This window comes from Mastigoproctus giganteus, chromosome 1 (genome assembly GCF_048544385.1).
Source record: "Mastigoproctus giganteus isolate SK-2022 chromosome 1, ASM4854438v1, whole genome shotgun sequence".
Lineage (NCBI taxonomy): Eukaryota > Metazoa > Arthropoda > Arachnida > Uropygi > Thelyphonidae > Mastigoproctus > Mastigoproctus giganteus.
Genome location: NC_143575.1, coordinates 85,932,430 through 85,957,246, shown reverse-complemented (window position 1 = coordinate 85,957,246; position 24,817 = coordinate 85,932,430). Strand labels below are relative to the sequence as shown.

Genomic DNA, 24,817 nt, shown 5'->3' with positions numbered 1-24,817 from the left:
ATGTAAGATGCTGTAGAAATTCCCTGCTCTTTATACTGATCCTTCTTTCGAATAATCGTTCGAAATGATGCTTCCTTCATTCCATTTTCACATGCGATTTTAGCAGACAATGCACCATTTTCATGGCACTTGATAATATCAAGTTTTTTTTCTAATGTAAGCCATTTATGTTTAGTAGCTCCACCGGTTTCATTACTTTTCTTTTTTGACTCATTGTTTCGTATTTAAAGGGGTAAAAAATAAATTGTGAAATAAAAAAGTTTGAAAAGCTATTACCATGTCCCGTCAGGATGGAACACTGAACACTATTGCCGCTGACTGCGTGAGGAGAGCTATTGGTGCATGTGAGACAATATAGTTGGCACCGCAGCATATGTATGTGCATACCCAGGCTACGACAATGCAGCATATATGTGGAGTATGTATCTAGGCTATTACTGTAAATTTTTGACTTAAACTTAGTCATAAAGTTTATTGCTTCTTCTGAAAACTAATAAATTTATTATAAGTTAAGATACAAAACTAAAAACAAACAATAGCTTTCAGGGCGATGGAACATTATAGTCATAAGTCAACCTTTATGACTATGATACCAAAGGCCTTGTCGGAGACTTAAACTTAATTGAAAACCGTGTTATAATGAAACCAGTGCTGTTTGAAGCCATGCTAAGTGAGGTATTGCTGTACTTAATATTGATCTCTTGTACTATTGCATTATGTGGAACCTTTTTGGTAGCTTATTGCCGCTCCTGGAACAGAGAAGTTTTTTCTGATTTATTTTCTGTTTTATTAGCTTAAATTGGCATATTAACTTATTTTCTAGAGTAGCTTTATATTCCTAGTTACGATACTTAGTTTAAAGTTTAACTTAGATAGAGATTTTGTAGGTATTACTTAATATCTGTAAGGGTATCAAATCCACGTGTTACAAGTTGCAGCTCTGAATGAGAGGTTTTTTTTTTTTTTTAACCATATTTAGCCAATTTATTAACCAATTGTTATATCAAATTATTTTCTGTAAGTAGCTAGTCAGGATCCTTAGTTTATTCTGAATTGAGACAGCGAGATTTGGAAGTTAATTAATACTTAAGTGTCCGTAGATTTACCGTTCGTAAATTGCCGCCATTGTTACGCGATACAAAATATCTCGAACTAGATAGCATAAGCTTAGTATAGTATAGTACATAATATAATATTGTCAATTAATCAGTAAATCTATTAATCTTGTTGAACTTCATTGTCAATTAAATTGCACTTTTAACTATATACATATAACAACTTAGATTACGTAACATAAATAATTAGCAAAAATAAATAATTAATACTTAACTTGATACTGAAGTTATATAAAGGGATTTCATAGATAACACTCGATACTGAAACATAAATATAGCGTTATAACTGTGTTGGGATACAAGTTTAGGGTTTTAATCTTGTACTGAAATTGAAATTTTATTGAAATTAAATCGAAATCATGACAGACCAGAGCAGCAAAGCAAAAGGCTCAAGCTAATGGGAGTGCTGTGGCTCAGGGGAGAACTGAGGGGGGCAGTTGCCCTCTGAATCACAGCCTTTTAAAATGCACTGTTTGCTTGATGTTTTTGGAGCAGTCAGGTACGGGACATGATACTGCCATGGGGGATGTCATTGTACGTGCGCGATGCAAAGAGTGTAAGGAAATCAGGCGACAACTCAGCGTTGTTATGGGCCTATATGAGAGCTTGAAGGACAGGGTGGATGCCCTCGAAGGATTAAAAGTGAAGGGCCCATCAAGCTCTCAGCTGCCCACACCAATGCCAGAGCTTGCACTTGGGCATCACGCAACACAGCGACGGCCCCCGAGGCAGAATGCACTGGTCCCAAAGGAACTAGTAGTTGTTGGTGACTCTATTGTCAGGGAAACGGGAAACATGCTTTGTAAAAAGGATAGGTGGAACAGGACCAGGTATGTCTGCCAAGAGCAAAGGTTGATGACGTTGTAGAGCGGATATCATCTTTTAAGGGCACAAAAGGTGATATAGTTGTACACGTTGGCACTAATGATGTTAAGAGTAGGAGACCGACAGAATTACTTAACAAGTACAGGTCACTTTTGAAAAAAAAGCTGTGAATTAGGGTTGAATTTGAAAGCTGCAATTCTGCCCAGACACGATAGGAGGGAGTATATGATGAGAGCCCTGTCGATCAATTTGGCCCTGGAAAGATTGTGCAAGGCTCAAGGGGTAGAATTTTTTTCAGCCTGGTCTGTACTTGTTAACAGGGAGACTGCTTCTACAGGGATGGGATACACTTAAATAGAAAGGGTGCAAGAATGTTTGCTAATGCTATCGAGGCAGTGTTAGGTGGGTCGGAAAACTGCTAGCATGGGGAGATACAACGACTAATAGATTAACAGTAGCCACTGGCAGAGGTGAAAGTGATTCTTGCACTGCTTCTATTGGAATGAGCAGCAGCTTGGAAAATAAGATGCAGGATATTTCAGAGACTGCTGGGAGTCATTGGGGTACAAGTAAACACGTGGGTTGTGTTAAGGAAGCTAAGAAAAAGAACAGGTGCATGTATACTTGCGTGTACACCAATGCTAGGAGTTTGGTAAATAAATTTGATGAATTTGAGGTATTGCTCAAAGCATCAAAGGCGGATATTGTTGGGATATCAGAGATGTGGTGTCACACAGATATAAGTAATGCAGAATTGGAATTTGGGGAGTACAACATCTACAGAAAGGATAGACAGGATAGGAAGGGAGGAGGGGTTATGCTATTAGTTAAGAAACACATAAAATCCAAGGAAATGAAGCCAGTCGACATCGCTGGACAGTGCAGTGTCGAGTCAGTTTGGTGTGACATAAGCATTGGGAGATCAAAATTGAGAGTAGGAGTGTGCTATAGGCCTAATGACTCTGATGAGCATAATAAGAAACAGTACAGGGAAATAGTGGGCCAGTAAATCAGAGAGTCTTATAATGGGGGATTTTAATTTCCCAGATATTGACTGGAATTTGTGGGTAGGTCACTCACACACTAGCAAGGCTTTTGTGGATTTATTGGATGATTGTTTTCTAAATCAGCATGTTCGGGAGGCAACTAGAGGGAGCAGTACTCTTGATTTGATTATTAGTAGTGATTCTTCATGCATTAAGAATCTGCAGATACAGGAACCACTAGGTGGCAGTGATCACAGTGTGCTGAAGTGGGATTTACTCAAGGAGGTAACTACCATCAGGGGTAAAGGGAAGGGTTATTGCTTTCGTAAAGGCGACTACGATGGTCTGAGAGAGTATTTAAATTCTATGCAGTGGGACCAACTGATGATGTTACCAACAGCAAATTCAAAATGGGAAGCATTCAAAGAACTTATCTTGGAAGCTACTAGGCTTTACATACCAACTAAGAAATATTGTTCAAGGTTCAGGCCTAAATGGATGTCAGATGATGTAGTCACAAAAGAATTGGATGCAGGGAATAACTTTGATATTATATATTTGGATCTTAGAAAGGGTTTTGATACTGTTGCACATGGAAGACTGCTGCACAAATTAGAGCAGTGTGGCATTAGTGGCAAATTGTTGCTATGGATAAAGGGATGGTTGAGTGGCAGAAGACAGAGAGTGGTAATTAATGGACACTGCTCATCGTGGACTAATGTTATTAGTGGAGTCCCTCAGGGTTCAGTGTTGGGTCCATTGTTGTTTTCTGTATTTATAAATAATATTGGTGATGGTATATCAAGCTTAATGTCCAAGTTTGCAGACGATACAAAGGTAGGCAGGGTTGTTAAGGACGCTACTGATGCTATGCTGCTGCAACAGGATCTGGAAAGGTTGAGCAGATGGGCTGAGAGGGGGCAAATGAAGTTTAACATTGACAAATGTAAAGTACTATATATGGGAAACAGCAACCCCAGAGCAACGTATCAACTCTGTGGTACTACACTGACAGTGGTAGAGAATAAAAAAGACTTGGGGGTAATTGTGCAGGCAGATATGAAGTTTTCTGAGCAGTGCAGACGGGCAGCAAGAGTAGCTCATGGTGTATTGTCAATGATATATAGGAATTTTTCTAGGAGGGATAAGGAGGTGATTATTCCCTTGTATAAGGCAATGGTCAGGCCACACCTAGAGTACTGTATACAGGTCTGGAGGCCTCATTTCAAAAAGGATGTAGAGCTGCTGGAACGAGTACAGAGAAGGGCAACAAGATTAGTGAATGGAACAAAGGGTTGCTCTTACGAAGAAAGGCTTAAGTTTTGCAAATTACAGTGTCTGGAGACCAGGCACCGGCGGGGTGATCTGATAGAGGTGTACAAAGCCTTGAATGGTTTGAGCATGCTCAATGCTGATGGGATACTGCCTCTTGCTCAGAATAATCACCTGAGAGGGCATAAATTCAAATTGGGGAAAGACAGATGTAGGATAGATGTGCGGAAATTTGCCTTTAGCCAGCAGGTGGTTGGTGGAACAGACTTCCATCCCCTGTTGTGGAAGTTGATAGCCTAAATAAATTTAAGGCTCAGCTGGACAGGTATTTCGAACGAACGGTGGGGTGAAGTGGAAGGTTTTTTTTTTTTTTTTTTGCCTGATGCTGCATAAGCTTGCTTTCTTGCATCATATGCCTCTACTAATGCTTATACTTTCCATTAATATCAATGGTCTGGGAAAATTCATTTAAAAAAATCAGTGAAATTCCTAAATTTTTTTTGTGAACAGTGTCCATCTAGCTTGTATTTTTTGGAGAAAAGTAATACTGTTAGCTATAAAGAAAGGCCGTGATTACCACTATTTTTTTTTTTTTTTTTTTTTTAATGTGAACAAGAGTCCACTCTGTTTAATACACATTTTCTTATTTAATTCACTGATTTGTAGATTTATCATTCTTTTAATATAATTTGTGATTTATGAAAAGTTGCCATCTGCCGAAATGTTCTCAGCTCATAATTTCAGCTGTTTTTCTCTTCTTTCACCACCACAGAGCACCTGGTTTAAAGAAGCATACAGTGGCGACCTTATGGTGAACTTCATGGCTTGGTTTCCTTATTCACAGAATCAGATGATAAAGAAAAAAAAAAAAGACCACAGTAAGCTGTACGATACAGAGGCAAGTTTTGGAATATAATTTTATAGTATTTTAGGTGAATATGTATAGTTAGATTGGCCATTCAATGAATGGGAAAGGAAATACAGTCAAAGCTCTTTATAGTAACCCTCATTTTTAATGTCCTAGCCCCCATTATAATGACCTCTTTGATAGGTCCCAGCCAATTTCCCATAAACCTAATGCCATTTTACATTTTTATAATGACCTTTTAAAGATGTCTATGCTTGTTTTATTGATTATGAAAAAGCATTTGACAAAGTTCAACATAGAAAATTGTTTGTTATCCTTCACCAGATAAACATAGACAGTAAAGACATCCAAATAATTGAGAATCTGTACTATAATCAGAGTGGAAGATGAGCTTACAGAAGAGAGGTGTTCGACAGGGGTTCATTCTATCTCCATTACTGTTCAGTCTGTATTCTGAAAAAATTGTGAAGGAGGCATTGGAAGATAGAGCAGAAGGAATTGTTTTAAATGGATTAGTCATAAATAATATTCACTATGCTGATGATACAGTTATCATTGCAGGAAGTGATTCTGATCTTCACACACTCGTGAAAATAGTTAATGCAGAAAGTAATAAGATGATAAATCCTAGTAAGACTAAATGGTTTGGCCCCAAGAATTATACAAATCTCACATTTGTGGTCAATGGGAGACTGATTGAAAAAGTTAACAGTTATGTCTATTTAGGAAGAGAAATTAATGACAAGGGGGATGATTCGACGGAAATTAAAAGAAGAGTTGAAATAGTAAGATCGGCCTTTTGCAAAATGAAAGGTGTTTTATGTAATCTGCAATTGGATCTAATTCTTCGACTAAGAGACGGAGTGCTACATCTGGTCCACGCCAGGGGGGTTGCTGCCACCTTCCAGGATTTCATAATTGACCCAGCGAGTAGTACAAAAACAGAAAAAGTCCGATTACAGGCTTACCTACTTCGGGAGTGGCAACAAAGATGGACCGATACAACAAAAGGAGAAATCACAAGAAAATTCCTTCCCAACCTCAGCAAAATATATCCCAAGCAACCAGCCTGGTACTTTCCGGGGAAGCATTTGACTTCGCTCCTTACTGGTCATGGTCCCTTTAAGGAGAAGCTGCTCGGGTTCTGCCTTGTTGAGGACCCCAACTGCACATGTGGGGAGATCGAGAACTGGAACCACTTGGTCTACGACTGCCCAGAATACGAAGATCTCAGAGGCATCCTGATCACAAAGATACACTACCTTCCGAAAGGACTGGAATCCCACTTCATTGACACAGAAGAGGAATACAGAGCACTTTCTCAATATGCGCAGGACCTCTTCAAGAGGAGAAAACTGCTAATTACCATAAATCGTGTCTGAAGAAATATCACCACAAGTTAAACTGTACAAGACCATAAAATACTATCCAACAGAGTTACTACAGAGAAAAACCTTGAGACAAGTGAGTGAAAAACACAAGGACGGAGCTTACCCCATGAGCGACTGGACTGAAACCGGCTCAATATTGAAGAAAAGAGACAACGCAGCACAGCTGCCAAACGCCATTTGGCGAATTGAAGAGGGCACCCTAACCTCCTTCATCTTTAATACCCATATCCCCGGTGGGGGGGGGAGACGGTCTTACTGTCTCATCCCCCTCTCACCATTCCCACTTTCCCTTCTGGTGGGGCATGGGCATGCCCCACTGTGACTTGGAGTTGCCTCCTCTCTCGACTCAATACTTCTGTCTTTTCCCCCCCAGACTTCAGTCTCCCCACCCACTCTACCTGCACATACGCAAGCGAATGCCCTACACATCGGAATTGATTTAATCATCTCCAAATTACGTTTTTCGCCCATACACTCGGCGTTTCAAAAATTTAGCGTTATTCCCCATAGAATTTACCAAAATAAAAAAAAAAAAAAAAATATATATATATATATCTTAGTTTATTTTTTAACTTTCATTTCCTCTTTTTATTTTATTATTTTTTTATTTTTATTTTTTATTTTTATATATATATTTTTTTTTTTTTTTTAGGTCCTAGCCGCCGAAATCTCAGGAAATTAAGCGGCAGGACCTGCCAGAGTAAATCTTAGTCTACTGGTGTTTCCTGGTCTGCCTCCACGGGGCAAAAGTGGGGCAACGTTGGGCCTCAGTAGGGGTCCAGCGGCTAAATGACCAGATGAACAACGGTACATGACATTACACATATACAATATCCATACACTTTTAAATCTCTGGCATTTCCCAGCGAACTGGTTCACTCACAATGAAAGCAACGCGGAGATGGGGGAAACCCCTGGTGCCGTTTGACCCTAAACACACTTTACACTTTACACTACTCTATGGTTGCGAGATTTGAAGGCATTTGAAATGTACATGTATAGAAGAATATTATGTATTCCTTGGACGGCGGCAGTTACAAATGTGGAAGTGTTGAGATCAGTCAGCAGAGAAAGGAAATTGCTGTCTCTAATCACGAAATAAAAAACTTCTTTTTTTGGTCACATTACGAGACCAAAGCTCTCATTATCTATTATCAAGAAGAATATGCAGTGCCACAAATCATTCTGACTGGAAGAATTAATGATGAGAGGAAGAAGAAGAATATCATGGCTGGATAATTTGAAGGAATGGACAGGCAACCTGTGGAACAGTTATTTCATGATGTTTACAACAAATGCTGATCGCCAATCCCAGATGGGATGGCAACCTGTAATAATGATGATAATGACCTTGAAAAATAAACAGATTCCTGTAATGACACAAAAATTTCTACTACAAAAATATAAATACAGTGGAACTTCTCTATTACGAACTTCTATTTAATGAATTTCTCTATATTACGAATTTTTTCGCAAAACGTTGCACCTTCAAACAAAATTACATGTAAAATTAACCCCATATAGCGAAGTGTTAGTCTCTCTATAACAAATTTTAAAAAAAATTAGTAAAAGCATTTTTGAAGATTTTCAAGCATTTACAGCCGCTCAAATATACTGCCCCTTCCGAAATTGCGCATTAGCATCTGGAATTAAATAATCATCCTTTTAGTGAACACTTGTGGCCATTGACGCCCATAGGAGGGTCTTTATTTCATTTTTGTTACAGTTATTAAACCAAATGGGTGTTCTTAAAAGTGGTCGTAAACTTTACAATAAATAGGGTAGATTTGTAAATTGATGTTGGCTCAGGGGAAAACAAAATTCGCTGCGGTAAAACTTTAGCATGCTGCGGCGGCAATACACAGAATGCTACCATAGTCGGCTTTTAGTAACACCTACTGAGTGACATTCGCTTCTCATCTCAACTGTGCCACGTGACCTTCCTGTCAATCATTATATGATATGTCCGTTCTCATCTAACTGGACTCCCAGTAGATGGTTTCATGAATTTTTTTTAATTTCGTTTGTCATCAATCACATAGGCTATATGCTCTTGTATTTTTTTATTTTTTTTCTGAAAAGTAACATACTGCATACATTAATCATATATTTTGTTTCGTATATATATGAATGAAAGTGAAATAAAAGAAATTCAAAAAGTTGTATATTTCTTCAAAGTAATTGATAGGAAAGGTCACGTAATACTGTTGAATTGGCAAGCGAACGTCATTGAGTAGGCGGTACTAACAATTCACTATATGGCCAGCGCAGCGAAGTTTGCAGTGTACGTATCAGCAAGAGCGGCCATAGAGTAATTTTTAAAACTGCGGAAACAATGTCGAAGTGTTTAAGTATTAATGATAAAGCAAAGATTGTTATGATATTGACTAGGATTTTAAGAAAAAAGATGTTGCGGAGAAATGTGGCATACCTGCAAGCAGTTTATCTACGATTTTAAAAAAATCGAGAATCAATTTTAAATACAATTGAAGGAGGAGCAGACAAGAAGCGAATTAAATTGTGTATATACGAAGATGAAGAATGGATATTAAAACTAGACAAGCGTATAACAAAAGAAAAAAAGAAAATCGTGTTAGTAACTGACAACTGTCCAGCACATCCTGCCAGTATTTCTGCCAAATTAAAAGTGCAAAGTTGTTTTTACCACCAAACGTAACGTCAAAACTCCAGCCAATGGACCAAGGCATTATTGAAAATTTTAAATTTCATTATCGAAAGAGAATAATAATGAAGACTGTCAGTGCGTTAACAGAAAATAGAAACTTGGAGGTTACAATTAACCTTAGAGATTGCATCTCTGAATTGGCAAAAGTTTGGACAAACGATGTCACTGAATACACTATTCAAAATTGTTTTTCGAAAGCGAGATTTGCATTGAATACCGAAGTCGAACAACAACTGGACGGACAAGATGAACTGCCCCTTTCACAACTGAAAAACTTTTGGACATTATTAGAATCATCCGGAAACATTGAAAATGAAATGACACTGGATAATTATGTTTATGTAGATCAAGATCTGACTACAGCAGAACATTCAAATGAAGATGAAATACTGCTGAATAGTGTTAAACGCGAAAATGATCACGAAGAAATTAACGATGACACTGATGACGCATCGGAACAACCCATAGAAAAGCCAACTCGCAAAGAAATGATTAACGCTTTTAAAACGGTTCGTATGGGTCTACAGTTTTGTGAAAATGTTCCTGATAATGTTTTTAATGCTCTGAACAAATGTGAGGTTTTCTTTGAGAATCAGACATTTTTTAATTGTACTGTGCAAACGAAAATTACAAATTTTTAAATTTGTGATACTTACCGGCGAAAATTGTGTAAACATTTAAATAAGTATGTTTTTGAAATAAAATACATTAAAAATAAATGTAGATTCGTTTTCATTTTCTAATTAGATAATAATTTCTAATAAAAAAGATATTCTCTGTATAACGAAATTTCTCTGTAACGAAGTTTTTCGCTGGATTTATCGAATTCGTTATAGGGAAGTTCGACTGTATATGGTAAAAAGAGTTATTTGAAATTTCATACATTGGTATTTTTCACATTTCAGTGAAATAGCTTCTAATATTTTATTACTAAAACTACTTTTTATTATTGCAGAAGTCATGTTTCATGCTAAACCTTACCATCTGTGATATATTTACTCTTATGGTACCAGTGAGGGATGCCAAAACAGGACAGCAGTATAGAAAAATAATTGACTTCTTAAATGAGGCCATTAAAAAAGATCAGATTTCAGGAGTTAAGGAAGTATCACTAGTGGTTAAAATTGTTTATAGGCTTGCAGAGCATAAAGATTATTTTGGTGAGCAGTTTTTAAAATGTACTCATTCTGATTAAAGCAATTAATCAATGCTGTTTGAAACCTTTGCCTGCTTTATGTTAAATTTTTGAATTGAACAGTTATCAATTGTTTTCTTGACTAGTTTTAAATGAGAAAAATATGATTAGAATTACTTGCTTAATTTTTTATTTTATATCTTTTCTTTCAGTTATTTAGATTAAATAATACAACCAATTTAAACCAAATATGGAAATTGAGCTCTCAGTCTAACATTTTAACTCAAGGAAATGAATTCTTTGGTTAAAGGTGGGAAGAGTTTCAAATCAGAAATTTCCTTTAGCAAATTATGTAGTAACAGAATTAGATCCGAATAACAGAATTGGCCGCAACTTTTGCCCATCTCTACTCCCACCTCTGTCCAAACCAGATGGTTCTGTTGTCACTTCAGCCAAGGATAAAGCTGACCTGCTAGCATCCCATTTTTCTTCCAGCTCATGTATTAATGATCTTGGTAAAACACCTCCCACCATTCCGAACACGCTCCATTCAATGCCTCCTGTGGTCTTCCGTCAAAAGGATATCAGAAGAATTTTGATGAATCTTGATGCTAAGAAAGCTCCAGGTCCTGATGGTATTTCTCCACTTGTTCTCAAAACCTGTGCTTCTGAACTTACTCCTATTCTCTGTCGCTTTTTTTAATTTCTTTTTCTAAAGGTGTTTTTCCTTCTGCTTGGAAATTTGCTCATATCCAGCCAGTTCCTAAAAAGGGTGACAAATCCCTCCCATCCAATTATCGTCCCATTGCAATTACTTCTACTCTTTCTAAAGTAATGGAGAAATCAATTAACTGCCAACTCTTAAACTACCTAGAAACCTTCCGTCTGATCAACGATCGCCAGTATGGATTCCGTCAGTGTCGATCCACTGGTGATATTCTGGCTTATGTTACCCATTTATGGACTAATTCAATGGAAAGGTTTGGGGAAACACAAGTAGTTGCTCTTGACATCTCAAAGGCTTTCGATCGTGTTTGGCATAAAGGTCTTCTAAACAAGCTTCCATCTTATGGTTTGCCAACTGTTTTTAGTAATTGGTTATCCAGTTTTCTCTCTGATCACTCACTGAGGGTGATGGTAGATGGCTCTCTGTCTTCTAACTTCTCCACTAATGCCTGTGTCCCCCAAGGTTCAGTTCTTTTCCCCACTCTTTTCCTCTTGTATATTAATGACCTTCTTCCATTGACTGGAAATCCTATCCATAGTTTTGCCGATGATAGCACATTGCATTCAACTTTCCATTTTGAGAAACCTTGTCCTGCTCAATCAGCTTCAACTTCTCGAAAATCTGCTACCAATTCCTTAAATGCCGATCTTCAGGTAATTCTCCAGTGGGGCAAAGACAACTTAGTTGATTTCAACCCTTCTAAAACTCAGTCTTGTCTTATATCTTGCAAAAAGGATTCTTCTGCTCGTATGCTTATCTTTAGTGACACTCCAATTTCTAGGCAAAATGATATATCTCTTTTGGGGATTACCCTGACTTCTAATCTCTCTTGGCACAAGCACATTACAAATATTGCTTCCTCTACATCTAAAAAACTTGGTTTTCTCTTTCGCTCTTAGCGTTACTTTTCTTCCAAACAGCTGGTCACTCTGTATAAATTGCAAATCCGTCCTGCCATGGAATATTGTTCCCACATCTGGGGTGGTGCTCCCAAAACCTCTCTCAGGCTTCTTGATTCCATTCAGAAGAGGGCAGTTAGGTTAATTAATGATTCATCTCTAACAGAGTCTCTCCACTTGCTTTCTCACAGATGTACTGTTTCTGCTGCATGCCTCTTCTACAGATACTTCCATGGGCACTGTTCTTCTGAACTGGCTTCTATAATTCCCGCTCTCTCTTTCAAAACAGTCCGAACACGTGCCACCACCAGTCAACATCCATTTACTGTCCAACTTCAAACCCACAGAACCAACTTTTCATCTTCCTCATTTATTCATTCAATTGCCGTTTTCTGGAACAATCTTTCTTCATATGTATTTCCTGAAAATTACAATCTACAGAAGTTCAAGTGCAATGTCAACAAATATCTTCTTTCGTCTTCTCAACCTCCAACCCAAGCATGGTACTAAGTACTATAGGTTCTAATACCTCTCGTGTTTGGGGTATAAAACATATTTAACCTATTTGACATAAAAAAAAAAAAGATCCAAACAAATGACTATTCATTCAAATCTAGGGTGTGATCTTTTTTTTTTTTTTGGAATTTTCATATACAGTGGACACAGCTTATTGTGACTACTATAGGACTCAGCTAAACTGATAACATTAACTGATTGGTAACAATAACCAAAGAAAAAGAAAGTTCAGCATTGTTTACTAATTCACAGTGTAAATATGTATATATAAAAGTGTACGTGGACAGAAAGAAAACATTAAAATCAATCACGCGTTCCTTGAGTGGACCGGAGTTCAATCCCGTGACTACTAAATATGATAAATATTTGTATTGACGATTTATTGTAAACTCTATTGACTTGGTTGTCGTGCCGGAGTATAAATAGAAAATTATTATTATTATTATAAAAATGGAGGGGTAAAAAAAAAGAACAAGTAAAGAAAATATTAAAATAGGGTTAATGCTTTGCTGTAAAACAGTAACACTGGCAGGAGTAAAGATACAATACTTTCTTTTGCAGAATAATGCTACAGACAACCATATGAACTGTACCAAGCAATAGTAGCAACTAGACACACAACGTGTCATAATTCTGACATGTTGCGTGTCTTTTACTACACTTGGGTAAGCTGCAGTAAGCCAGAAAAGGTGATAACAAAAACCAAAGCACCAATTATGGTAAACAACATTTTTTCTATATGTTAGTATATGTCTGATCAGGACTTCATAAAAGTGATAGTGTTACATGAATGATAGCATTATCCATGATTGCAGTATCCATGATTCATTCGAGGTGAGCAGATGCGTTTCGTCAGGGCTCCTCAGTTAAGTGGATTGGATTATTGTTGGATTATTTTGTTATAGGTTTTCCTGTAACAGTTTGATTTTAATAATATTATAGATATAATTTTTTAAAGTTAATTTTCATTGATAGTTAGCTAATTTTATAATGGTAATTACGAGATCTGCCTTAAACACATCACAGGGTATTGTGACTCACACGGAAATAGCCGATGGCGATTTACGGGTGAGTCACGTTGCGGAACCTGTGAAATGTTTTCCAAAGTCGATCTGGGGATTCTTTTCTTTGTGATCGATGTAAGGAGTGCACCGATCTTAAATTACAATTTGGTGCACTGATGGAACAATTTGAGTCCCTGAAAAAACGGGTGCTTGCCCTCAAGAATAATGCATCTGGGAGCTCATCAGGGACTCAAGACTCCAGCAATGTACCAAGTGATGCACACCTGATTCGGGCCTCAAAACAGAAAAACCAAGTGCAAACTACTCTTGTTAAAAAGGACATTGTTTTATTAGGAGACTCCATTGTCAGGGAAACGGGGAATATTTTTTGTAATAAGGATAGGTGGAGTAGAACCAGGGTATGTCTGCCGGGAGCAACTATTAATGATGTCACCAACAGATTGTCAGACTTTAAGGGGGTAAAGAGAATATTATTATTCATGTGGGGACTAATGACATTAAACGTACACGATCTGACGATTTGTTGGAAAAATACAGGACCATGCTGAGGAAATGCCGCGAACTAGGTCACAATGTCTATGTGTCTGCAATTCTGCCCTGACACGATAGGAGGGATTATATGTTAAAAGCCTTGTGGATTAACTCAAGACTTGAAGGACTCTGCAAGGCTTTAGGGGGGGAAATTTCTATCAGCATGGCCCACACTTGTAGGTAGAAGGAATTTGTTTTGTAGAGACGGGATACACTTAAACAAAGGTGGTGTAAAAGTTTTTGCCAGTATTATTGAGGATACCTTAAAGGTTCTGGGAAACTGCTAGTTAGGGGGATGTGGGTAATACTGACACGCGTTTATCTGATTATAGTGGTCAAAGTAACTCTTGCACATGCCTCAAGAGTTCTTATCTGTTACCCCAACTGGACATATTATCTAGATGTTCTGGGGACAGAAACGTTTCAAGTGAGCAGGTAGCTAATGCCAGGGAAGAGAGCCTAAAAAACTTCAAGGGTTGTGTTAGGGTTGTTAAATATACAAGAACAGTAAGTCTTAATTGTTTATATAGTAATGTTAGAAGTGTCGTCAATAAAATGAGCGAATTCGAACTGCTGGTTAAAACAAGTAATGCGGACATAATAGGGCTTACGGAGACGTGGTGCCACCCGGAAATTGGGGATGATGAGTTTCAGTATGGCTTGTATAATGTATTTAGGAAGGATAGGGTAGATAGAAGGGGGTGGAGGGGTAATGCTTCTTATCAGAAGCAGCCTGAGTGCGACGATAGCTTTCCTGGATTCAGATGCTTCATGTGCTAGTATAGAATCTGTATGGTGTGAGATAGTTTGAAACAAAGGTATAATGCGAGTAGGAGTAATCTACAGACCAGGTGATTGTGAAGATTACGACGAAAGCCTCTACATGCAAATGGAATGGGCAAGTAAGCGTCAATGTCTTATTATGGGTGATTTCAATTTGCCTCTAATTGATTGGAGTAAATGGAAAGGAAACTTGACATGGGGAACAAAATTTTTAAATCAACTAGATGACTGTTATTTGTATCAACATGTCAGGGAAAGTGCTAGAGAAAAGAATATCCTAGACCTCATCATCACCCATGAATCAGATGACATAACAGGGCTGACAGTAGAGGAACCAGTAGCAAAAAGTGATCACGGAGTTCTACGGTGGATGATGATGAGAGAGAGGTAGCAGCAGTAAAAGGCAAAGGAATGGGTTTTAATTTCAGAAAAGGAAATTATGATGCCTTAAGGTACTACATGGCCTCTATTAACTGGATAGATATCACACAGAGAATGAATCCAATTGAACTGTGGTATGCTTTTAAAACATTAATCAGAGCTGCCTTTAATGCGTATTTACCATTAAAAAATTACTCCACGAGGAGGGTTCCAAGTTGGATGAATAGTGAAGTTGCCACATTCCTTGAGCAGAAAAAGGTGGCATGGAAAGGTTACAGAGCAATAAAAAGTATTGAAGCCTATAACAGCTACAAGATGATCTGTAATACAGCCACAGAAAAGGTTCGACAGGCAAAGGCAGTTTATGAGAAATCACTAGCAAACAGAGCAAAGAGGGGAGATAAGGACTTCTTCACATATATAAATGCCAAGAAGAGCAGGACAAACCAGATCGGACCTTTACGTAAGGGAAAGGGGATAGTATTAAATACACCAACTGCCATTGCAGATGAACTCAAGTTATTTTGCATCAATATTTACAAATGAAAAACCTTTTGTGGCAATGGGAAATTGTGGGAGCGATGTTAAAAAATATGAAAATATGTAATTAATGATATTGAAATTTCGCAAGATTATTTAATGAAAAAACTTTCGAGCCTACAGGCCAGTAAGGCTCCTGAGTTGATGGAATATACCCTATAATCTTAAGGGAGGCAGCAAGTGAGTGCATTGAACCATTGAGGCTAATTATGCGAGCATCACTAGACTCTGGGGAGATTCCCTTGGATTGGAAAAGTGCCAATGTATCTCCCATACATATGGGTGGCTCTAAGAGTGAAGTGGGAAATTATCGACCTGTCAGTCTGACTTCAGTGGTAGGGAAAATCATGGAGGCATTGATCAAGGGTGGAATTCAGGATCATTTGGATCGAATTGAAATTCTCAAGGATACTCAGCATGGTTTTGTAAAGGGAAAATTATGTTTAACAAATCTGGTTCGCTATTTTGAAAGCGTCACTCACGAGCTGGATTTAGGGAATAATTTTGACATTGTTTATTTAGATTTCAGCAAAGCTTTTGACTCAGTCCCACACGAACGGTTGCTTTATAAGCTGGAACAGGTTGGAATCACTGGGAAAATCCTTAGATGGATAGCAGGAGGCAGAGGGTTGTGATAAATGGCTATTCCTCAGATTGGGTTGATGTAAGAAGTGGGGTTCCCCAAGGATCAGTATTAGGACTACTGTTGTTTTTATTTTTCATAAACAACATCGATGAAGGGATAGAGGCCATGATGTCTAAATTTGCAGATGATGTTAAAATTGGTAGAGTGGTTAATGATCACTATCAAGCTGAGCTTCTTCAGAGAAACCTAGATAGGCTTCATGAATGGTCAGAAAAATGGCATCTATGCTTTAATCCAACGAAGTGTAAAGTATTACACTTGGGAAACAGTAATCCCAAAATAACTTATTCACTTGGTGGAGTTCAACTAAACCCAGTACTGGAGGAAAGGGACTTGGGTGTTACGATACGGTCAGACATGAAATTCTCTGAGCATTGGAAACAGGTTGCAAGGAAGGCCCATGGTGTCCTATTGATGATCTATCGAACTTTTGCAAGTAGAGATAGGGATGTGATAATCCCATTATATAAGGCTTTTGTTAGACCACACTTGGAATACTGTGTTCAAGTATGGAGACCACACCTAAAGAAAGACATCGAGCTTCTTGAAAGGGGGCAAAGAAGGGTAACTCGCCTAGTGAGATCGGCAAAAGGGCGCCCTTATGAAGAAAGACTTTGAATATGTGGGTTGCAGAGTTTGGAAACTAGACACCTTAGAGGAGATTTGATTGAGGTGTTTAAGGCTCTGAGAGGCATCGGCAAAATGAATGAGGACGAAATTTTCAAGATTATAAACGATGCTAGAACTAGGGGACATAAATTCAAGTTACGGTGGGGAATTGGACTGTAGGAAGTTTTATTTTAGCCGGCGAGTCATAAATTACTGGAATAAGTTGCCTACATGGGTGGTAGAGGCTGACAGTTTGGGGAAATTCAAAGGTAGTCTGGATAGTACCTTTGGGTCAGGGAAGTCAGGACATTAAACCTTTGGGTCAGGACATTAAACCTATCATAGGATGATAGGTTTAATGTCCTTTTCTTTTATTAATTACTATTATTTATTATTATTATTTTTTTTATCATTGTTTTATTCGTTTTTTTTTTTTTTTTTTTTGGCTGGTGCAGCATAAGCCATAGGCTTTCTTGCACCATGCGGCCATTACAAATACTAAGTGTCATGCACTATATTCTTCTTTAGCTTGGGGGGGGGGGATTCGAGGCAAAATACAGCCACTCCCCGACTTACGTAAGGGTTGCGTTCTGCAGAACTCTACATGTCGGAATTTCCCTAAAGGCTTATGTAGCACTTGCAACTATGCTCACTGAATTTTATAGAAGCAAAAAAACAAATGTTCAACGAACATGTAAATAATTATTTATTCAATTTTTTTGTCTCATGCACAGGAAAATTTTCAAAAGTGTACAAAATTACAAAAATGTGCAAATACAAACATTTTACTCTGTGGAAACCAGTGCAGTGCTTGAACCTATTAAACCACCTGTTGCTTGTTATGAACTTGGCTTGGGATTTGCCATACTTATCCTTAATATCTTCATAAATACTTCTTGCTTTTGCTTGAATGGCCATTAGACTCAGGGGCACTTGCTTCTGAATCTGATTTTTCATCCACATTATTAATAGCTTTTCCATCTTCGATATAGCACCCGAACGCTGTTTTGTGAATCACTGGTGTTCTTTTTTTCTTGTTGATCACTGTTGTTGATTCTTTAACATGTTCTTTTATACATGACCTGGCCTTTAAAATAGTATTCACTGTTGAAGCAGCGAGACCTAATGCCTGTTCAATAAAAGACAAACTTTGTCCTGCTTCATACTTCTTAATCATTTTCATCTTCATTTCGGAATCAATTTTGTTTTGTATTCTAGCACTGCCACCACTTGCACTTTCTGTTCGTCACTTTCCCTTCATCATTGTATAAGTAAATAGGATTGAAGAGAAGATTCTGAAAATTTATTTATGTTTTTTATGTGATTGAAGATTTCAGTGAAGGGGAAACACATTTCACCATAACGTTTTTACGTTATGGTGAAATGTGTTTTATTCCAGTTATTGATATTATCGTAAGTGTAAGTTCAAGTTTACTGCCCACTTATAATAGATTTCACTAACAGAAAAGCCCAGTAAACCGGATAGTGCAAATTGTTTTATGGTCATGACGTCCAGAAATGTGCTTTAGAAAAATATCACAAAGGGGTTCAAAATTGATTCTTATAACGGAACATATGATAACAACGAAAGTGTAGTGCATTCTCTGGCTGGACTACTTAGCCATTCCTCTCAGCCAATAGTAGCATTTGTAAATATGGTGGCCGCGTGTTTTGTTTTTTCATCCTTTAGTTAAAAGTAATTTTTGTGTTGTGCTTATTTTTTATAAATTTACATAAAACTAATACAATTTCCATTATAAAAATGACTTTTAGAGAGTTAACTAGCTTAGTTATATAGGGAAATTTTCAACTTCTGAGGTCTTGGAAGGAATTAAAAAAAAAAAAAAAAAAACCTGTGTAATTGGGTTCAACTATGATATTTTCACAATACCTCCATTTATTCCTGTGGGATTCAAAATATTTTACCCTATTTTTTTCAGTTTGCACTGGCTGGCAAAAACGTAAAGTCCAGTTTGTAAAGTCGAAGTTGTGGAGTGCCTGTATATGAATATAATAAATAGTTCCAATCTATAATTAGTAAATAGTGTAACTTAAGTTAAATTATTTAATTAAATTGTCTAACTTAAATAGTCCAAATTAAATTTCTTTGACTAAACAAAAGTTTTTTTATATTTTATTTGATATTGATTTATAAAGCTTGGTCATTTTCCGTAGATAATGTTCAAGATCTTCTGAATTCCATGCTGAAAATTTTTTTGTTGTGGTCACCAGAACGGAAAGACAGAAATGTCATGTTTAGTTTCTTTATGAATATTGTGCTTTGTCCAAAGTATTGTCATATACTAAAGTAAGTTGTATTTCTTCCCAATTTTGTTAAATTGGGGATATTTTAATTTTATATTAATAGTACATTTTGAACTTATAGAATTAAATTACGATGATTTTTGGCAAAATCCATTAGTATATGTTATGCATTGTAAACATGTTATGTTGATATAATTAAATTCATTAAATTTTTCTTAAGTATAGGAATTTTTACTTATATATAGTATTGCATAGCGTTCAAAAATGCATGAAATGTCACACGAACTTCTGTAAGTTCAAGGAATAAAAAAAACTTCAATATACAAAATAAATTTGAATTATTGAAACTGTGTTATAGAGGCAGAATTAAAAAATAAACACACACACACACACACTGTACTGTACTGTATATGAAAATATCAAGTAGTCCAATCAGAGCAATCAAAAATAAATTAAGCAGATATTTTATCAAAATTAATATTTATTTTCGCTGAGTCAAAATATTTAAAATGATAAAATATATAAGTATATTATATACAGTCATATAACGTATTTTATGCTATATAACTTTTAGTTATTTTTGATTTTAAAGCATTACTACTTTGCTGTGTAGATTGAAAATTACTTTAATATTTTAAGGTAGGATAAGTATGTATGAAAATTTATATAAATAAACCCTTTTTCATTGCAAGAATTTTTAAGATGAAAATGAAGTTACTGCATATGGTGGCTATCTGTTGGCATCTGCTACACTGTTTGTACTTTGGAATAAGATTAACACATTCACTACCAATTATATTTGTCAGGGTCCTTTATTTGTGCCTTGGGGCACTGGAACGAGTAGGCACTGCTTTTTAAAAAAATGGATTTCATCTCTAAAGAATCATCACTCCGAGTATTGCTGGCATCTGTTTGTAGCATTCTAACATCATTTGAACAAGATTCAGAATCTGCATCACTTGAATATAAATATATTCAAGCATCAGATGACATATTATAAGAGCTGATTCAATGCCAACAGTATCGATTAGACCGGGGTTCGATCCCGTTACCACCAAATACGGAGGATGCGGAAAGGTCAGGGAATGACCACCGCATATCCCGGAGCAATATGGCCTTAGTTGCTAATGCTCCTAAAAACCAAATAACAAACAAACAAACAGCCAACAGTATCAACGTACTGTGGATCCATTTTAGAGTAAAATTTTATAGCAAAACATTTTTTTTACACAATTTTATCAGTAGACACACACATAAACACATTAAGGATGATGTTTTGCTTTTTACAAACTAAAAAATTAAAAATCAGCAAGCATAATCTTCCAAAAATGTTACCTTTTCTTGTAGAAATACTAAACTAGATAAAATAACTTCAACATAAGCAAAGAACATATGAAACTGTAAACCACATATGCAGCTTTTATACCGCTTTCTAGATACTGTGATTGATACTAAGCAAAATCCTAACTAATGCCTCGTGGTTTAATCGGTGTGCTGATATTGCTCAGTTGTGCATTTCACGTTGTTGTTGTTGTTGTTTGTTATTTGGTTTTTAGGAGCATTAGCAACTAAGGCCATATTGCTCCGGGAATATGCGGTGGTCATTCCCTAACCTTTCCGCATCCTCCGTATTTGGTGGTGACGGGCTCGAACCGCGGTCTAATCAAGAAGCATGTGCTACGCACTGCTGCTCCTTCCCGCCTGGCTACGGAGGCGGCACATTTCACGTGCTTTTCCTTTTACAGTGCTCATTTATTGGTCAGGGTTGGGTGAATGCATATGTGCATTCAGCAACAAAAATTGCAGTTTATTTTTTTGCAAGTTTGCTTTTGGGCAGCTAACATCTTAAATAAGATAAGATTTCTGAGAAGGATTAAAATAAAATAAAACAGAACTGTGAAACTGAAGAAACTTCAGGCAGAGAAAAAAGTAATTTTTTAAAATAAAAAATATTTTTTTGCCTCTCATGTTGGGGAATTAGTGACAAAACTGCAAATCTAGAATAATCAGTCTTGGATGATTATTTTTGTTCATAACATTTATTCTATTACCATAGAAGAGAATACAATAGCTGGTGGGGCGCCTCCGTAGCCAGGTGAGCAGAAGCGGCAGTGCGTAGCACACGCTTCTTGATTAGACTGGGGTTCGAGCCCATGACCACCAAATACAGAGGATGCAGAAAGGTCAGGGAATGACCACCGCATATCCCTGGAGCAATATGGCCTTAGTTGCTAATGCTCCTAAAAACCAAATAACAAACAAACAATAGCTGGTTTCCCTCTCAGAGATATAATATATATTTACTTTTGCCTATTCCCAGTGTGAAATTAAAGGTTTTTTGATATAGACTTTATTTTTTGATTTTTATTTATTAATTTTTATTGCATTATTTAGTTGAGATGTAATTTTATTTCTAATTTTTCATATAGCTTTAAAGGTATTAGTATTAGCCATTGCAAAGGAAGCCACACGCCTCTGTTGTACCAGCCAAAAACAAAAAAAATAAAATAAAAACAATAAAAATCATAATAAAGCACAATAAAAATAAGGATATTAAAATATATATGAAAAATGAACTACGTGTGTGTTTTTTCTACTTGTGAAGGAATGAATTACCTAGCTGACTTTAAATTTTCTCAAACTGTCAGCCTCAGCTACCCATGGAGGCAACTCATTCCAGTAATTAACAACTCACTGGCAAAAAGAAAACTTTTTGCCAGTGAGTTACCTCTTGCCTTGTAATTTGAATTATTAATCCCTTGTTCTGGAATCATTTATAACAGGAAAAATCTAAAATTCATTTTACTATCCTCTCTGAAAGCCTTATTGATTTCATTGAGATACCCACTAAGTGTCTGGTTGCCAAGTTGTGTAGCCCACACATTTGAAGTCTTTCCTTGCACCGGGCACTTTTTTGCTCCCTTAACGCATTGTTTCCTAAAGTGTGGTGCATGTGCCCCCAGGGGTACGCAAAAGGGTTTTAAAAGATGTATGGTAGAATTATTTATTTTACTTTATCGTAGTTTTTTTAGCTGCAGAAAACAATTCATTAAAATTTAATGCAGTGGGTTTTGCTTATAGGAATCACTGGTTAACTGAATCAGCCACTTTATTGGATCAAAACTTGAAACCAATCCTTTATATGTTGCAGTGCGTAAAACTCCTCCCTTATTAGAATCACAATTTCAATTTATTGAATCATAAAAAATGATAGAGCTATATAAACTGTGATTTTTCTGGTTTTCTTTTCATTTAATTTTATTGGACTACACTCTTAAATGTTCTGGTATATGTGTATTAGCTCTGTGTGTGTGTGTGTGTGTGTGTGTGTGTGTGTGTGTGTGTGTGTGTGTGTGTGTGTGTGTGTGTGTGTGTGTGTGTGTGTGTGTGTGTGTGTGTAGTGACCCAGTCAACATTTTACCAGACTTCTAATCATTTGATAATTATGCTGTTTGTTTACTGCTTTTTGTCTCCTCTTTCAGAAAATAATCTATACTGTGTTATATGTATGAATAATAATTGGGTTAATTATAGAATGTCAGTGACAGTAGTCTTTTCAAAAAGCTGGCTTTGTTAAATTTTGACTAATCCTTTATTACTTAGTAAGTTTTTGTATGAAACATTAAAAAAAGTGCTTGGTACTTAACAGTTTAAATATCATATAAATTTATACATTTTAATACTGATTTAAATTTCATTACCAAAATAGTAAGTATTAAAAATGTGCTTTCTTCACTAGCTAACATGCATACTTTAATTTCAGACTGGTACAAATCCATCACATATATCTACACTGCCCTATAAGAATGTTTGTTTATTGTTATTATTACTTCCATTTTTTTAATTATTATTTCTATAGTATATATGTATAACTTTTGTTATATATCAGTAAGTGAATACCATATATTGCACTGTATTTCCTGTAGTCTAGATAAACTAGCATTATTAAAACTACTTCCAAATTATCTTCGCCCAAGAAAGGATATGCTGGGAAGACTAAATTCTCAAAAGGGGTACGCAGTTATTGTAAGTTTGGGAAACACTATCAGTAAGGCATGATGTCTATCTTTGATTCCTTTCAAGGTCTCTTTTTATGAGGTGCAGTCTTCATATTTGGACATAGTATCAAGTGCACAATTGCCTCATATGATCAGATTATCACCTCTCTTTCTCTACAAACAAATGCTGATTAATTATCAGTAGGAATCATGGGTCTTCTTGGTTGCTTGTCATATACTGCTTGGAGAACTTTGTCTTCCCATGTTATAATCATCATATCTCTTTCTTCCTCTACTGGTTTTAATTTAGCACCACAGAGTGTATAAATTTTTCATTTTTGTATGTTAAAATATAGCTTCCATATTTGACCATCCATCCTTAAAGCCTATCCAAGGTGCACTGCTTGGCACTGATCATTAATTCCTCTCCCAGTCTATATCATTTGCAAATTCTGACATCATGCCCTCCCATCATTGATGTCACTCAAGAAAATCAGAAACGACAGTGGTCCACAACCAATCCTTGGTGGGGGATGCAGTTCAAATGTTAGCCCACTCTGAAGAGTAACCATTAATCACAACTTCCCGCAGCCACTCTGAAATTCATCTTAGAATCTTACTTGTGATCCCAACATGTTCAGCTTAGATTGGAACTTCTTATGAGGAACTAAGTAAAATGCTTTGCTAAAATCAAGATATTGTTGAAGTTATTTTCTATGTCCTGCTCATGAGTGACTGTGTAAAAATAGTTAACCATGTTAGTTAAATATGGTTTTTTCCTTCTCAAAACCATGTTATGTATCTTTCAGAATTCAATTTTTATCTAATTGGCTCTATGCTGCATCTTGGTTGTTGCTTGCACAATTTTCTCTACCACTAAAGTCAGATTAACCAGTCTTACCCATTTCGCTGTTAGAACTTTTATGTATTGGAAATACGTTGGCACATCTCCAATCCAAAGTAATCTTCTCTCCCAAGTCCCATGATACCCTCATAATTAACCTAAATGGTTTATTGCATTCTATCACCACTTCCTCAGAATTCCTTTAACTCAGAAACCTTATTTGCTTTTGAGCTGGAAAAGTTTTTCTAGTAACAAATAATATTTCTAATAAACAATCATATATAATTTTATGCTTCTCAGCTTCACTTGCATAGTTTCTCCTTGCCATGAACAGTCTTTTGCTTGTCAGTAAATATCAATGCAAAGTACCTGTTCACTTCATCTGCAACATCACTTGGGTTATCTGATATGATTCGTTGATTTCTTTGAATTCACACATATGTGAAAAATTCCTTGTCCATTATTTGTTCTCTTAGCCAGAAATTTCCCATCAGTCTTTGCCAGCCTAAACTTTTCTGTGTTACTACTACAGATCGACTTGTAGCTGTTTTAGGCTTCAATACTTTTCATCACCCTAACTTTCTCCATGGCATCTTTTTCTACTTATTAAACTGACTAGCTCATTATTCATCTATCTCAACGTTCTCCTAGTGCTGTATTTTCTTATGGTATTCTGATGTGTTTGTCCTCTGTGTGCTGTTTCCCCAGTTAATGCAATATCTGGTTCCCCTTTTTGCTATCTTCCCAGTTGGTAGAGGCCATGTAGCATCCAAAA

At 36.5% G+C, this 24,817-nt stretch overlaps 2 protein-coding genes across 3 annotated transcripts in view; both read left to right on the top strand.

Annotated features, from left to right (window-relative positions):
* Positions 1-5,456, top strand: part of LOC150090965 (testis-expressed protein 10 homolog) — a 35,464-nt gene extending 30,008 nt beyond the window's left edge. Inside the window, exons 5-6 of the mRNA XM_090378800.1 lie at positions 4,971-5,076; positions 5,311-5,456. Coding sequence (XP_090234926.1) covers positions 4,971-5,076; positions 5,311-5,456 — 252 coding nt within the window. The remainder of the gene's footprint in view (positions 1-4,970; positions 5,077-5,310) is intronic.
* Positions 5,457-10,102: 4,646 nt separating this feature from the next.
* LOC150090964 (testis-expressed protein 10-like) overlaps positions 10,103-24,817 on the top strand; it is an 89,657-nt gene continuing 74,942 nt past the window's right edge. Inside the window, exons 1-2 of one of the 2 annotated variants that reach the window (XM_090380886.1) lie at positions 10,103-10,303; positions 19,111-19,243. In XM_090380886.1, the coding sequence (XP_090237012.1) occupies positions 10,111-10,303; positions 19,111-19,243 (326 nt within the window). In that variant the 5' untranslated portion in view covers positions 10,103-10,110. The remainder of the gene's footprint in view (positions 10,304-19,110; positions 19,244-24,817) is intronic. The other variant, XM_090380889.1, reaches the window with a different exon arrangement.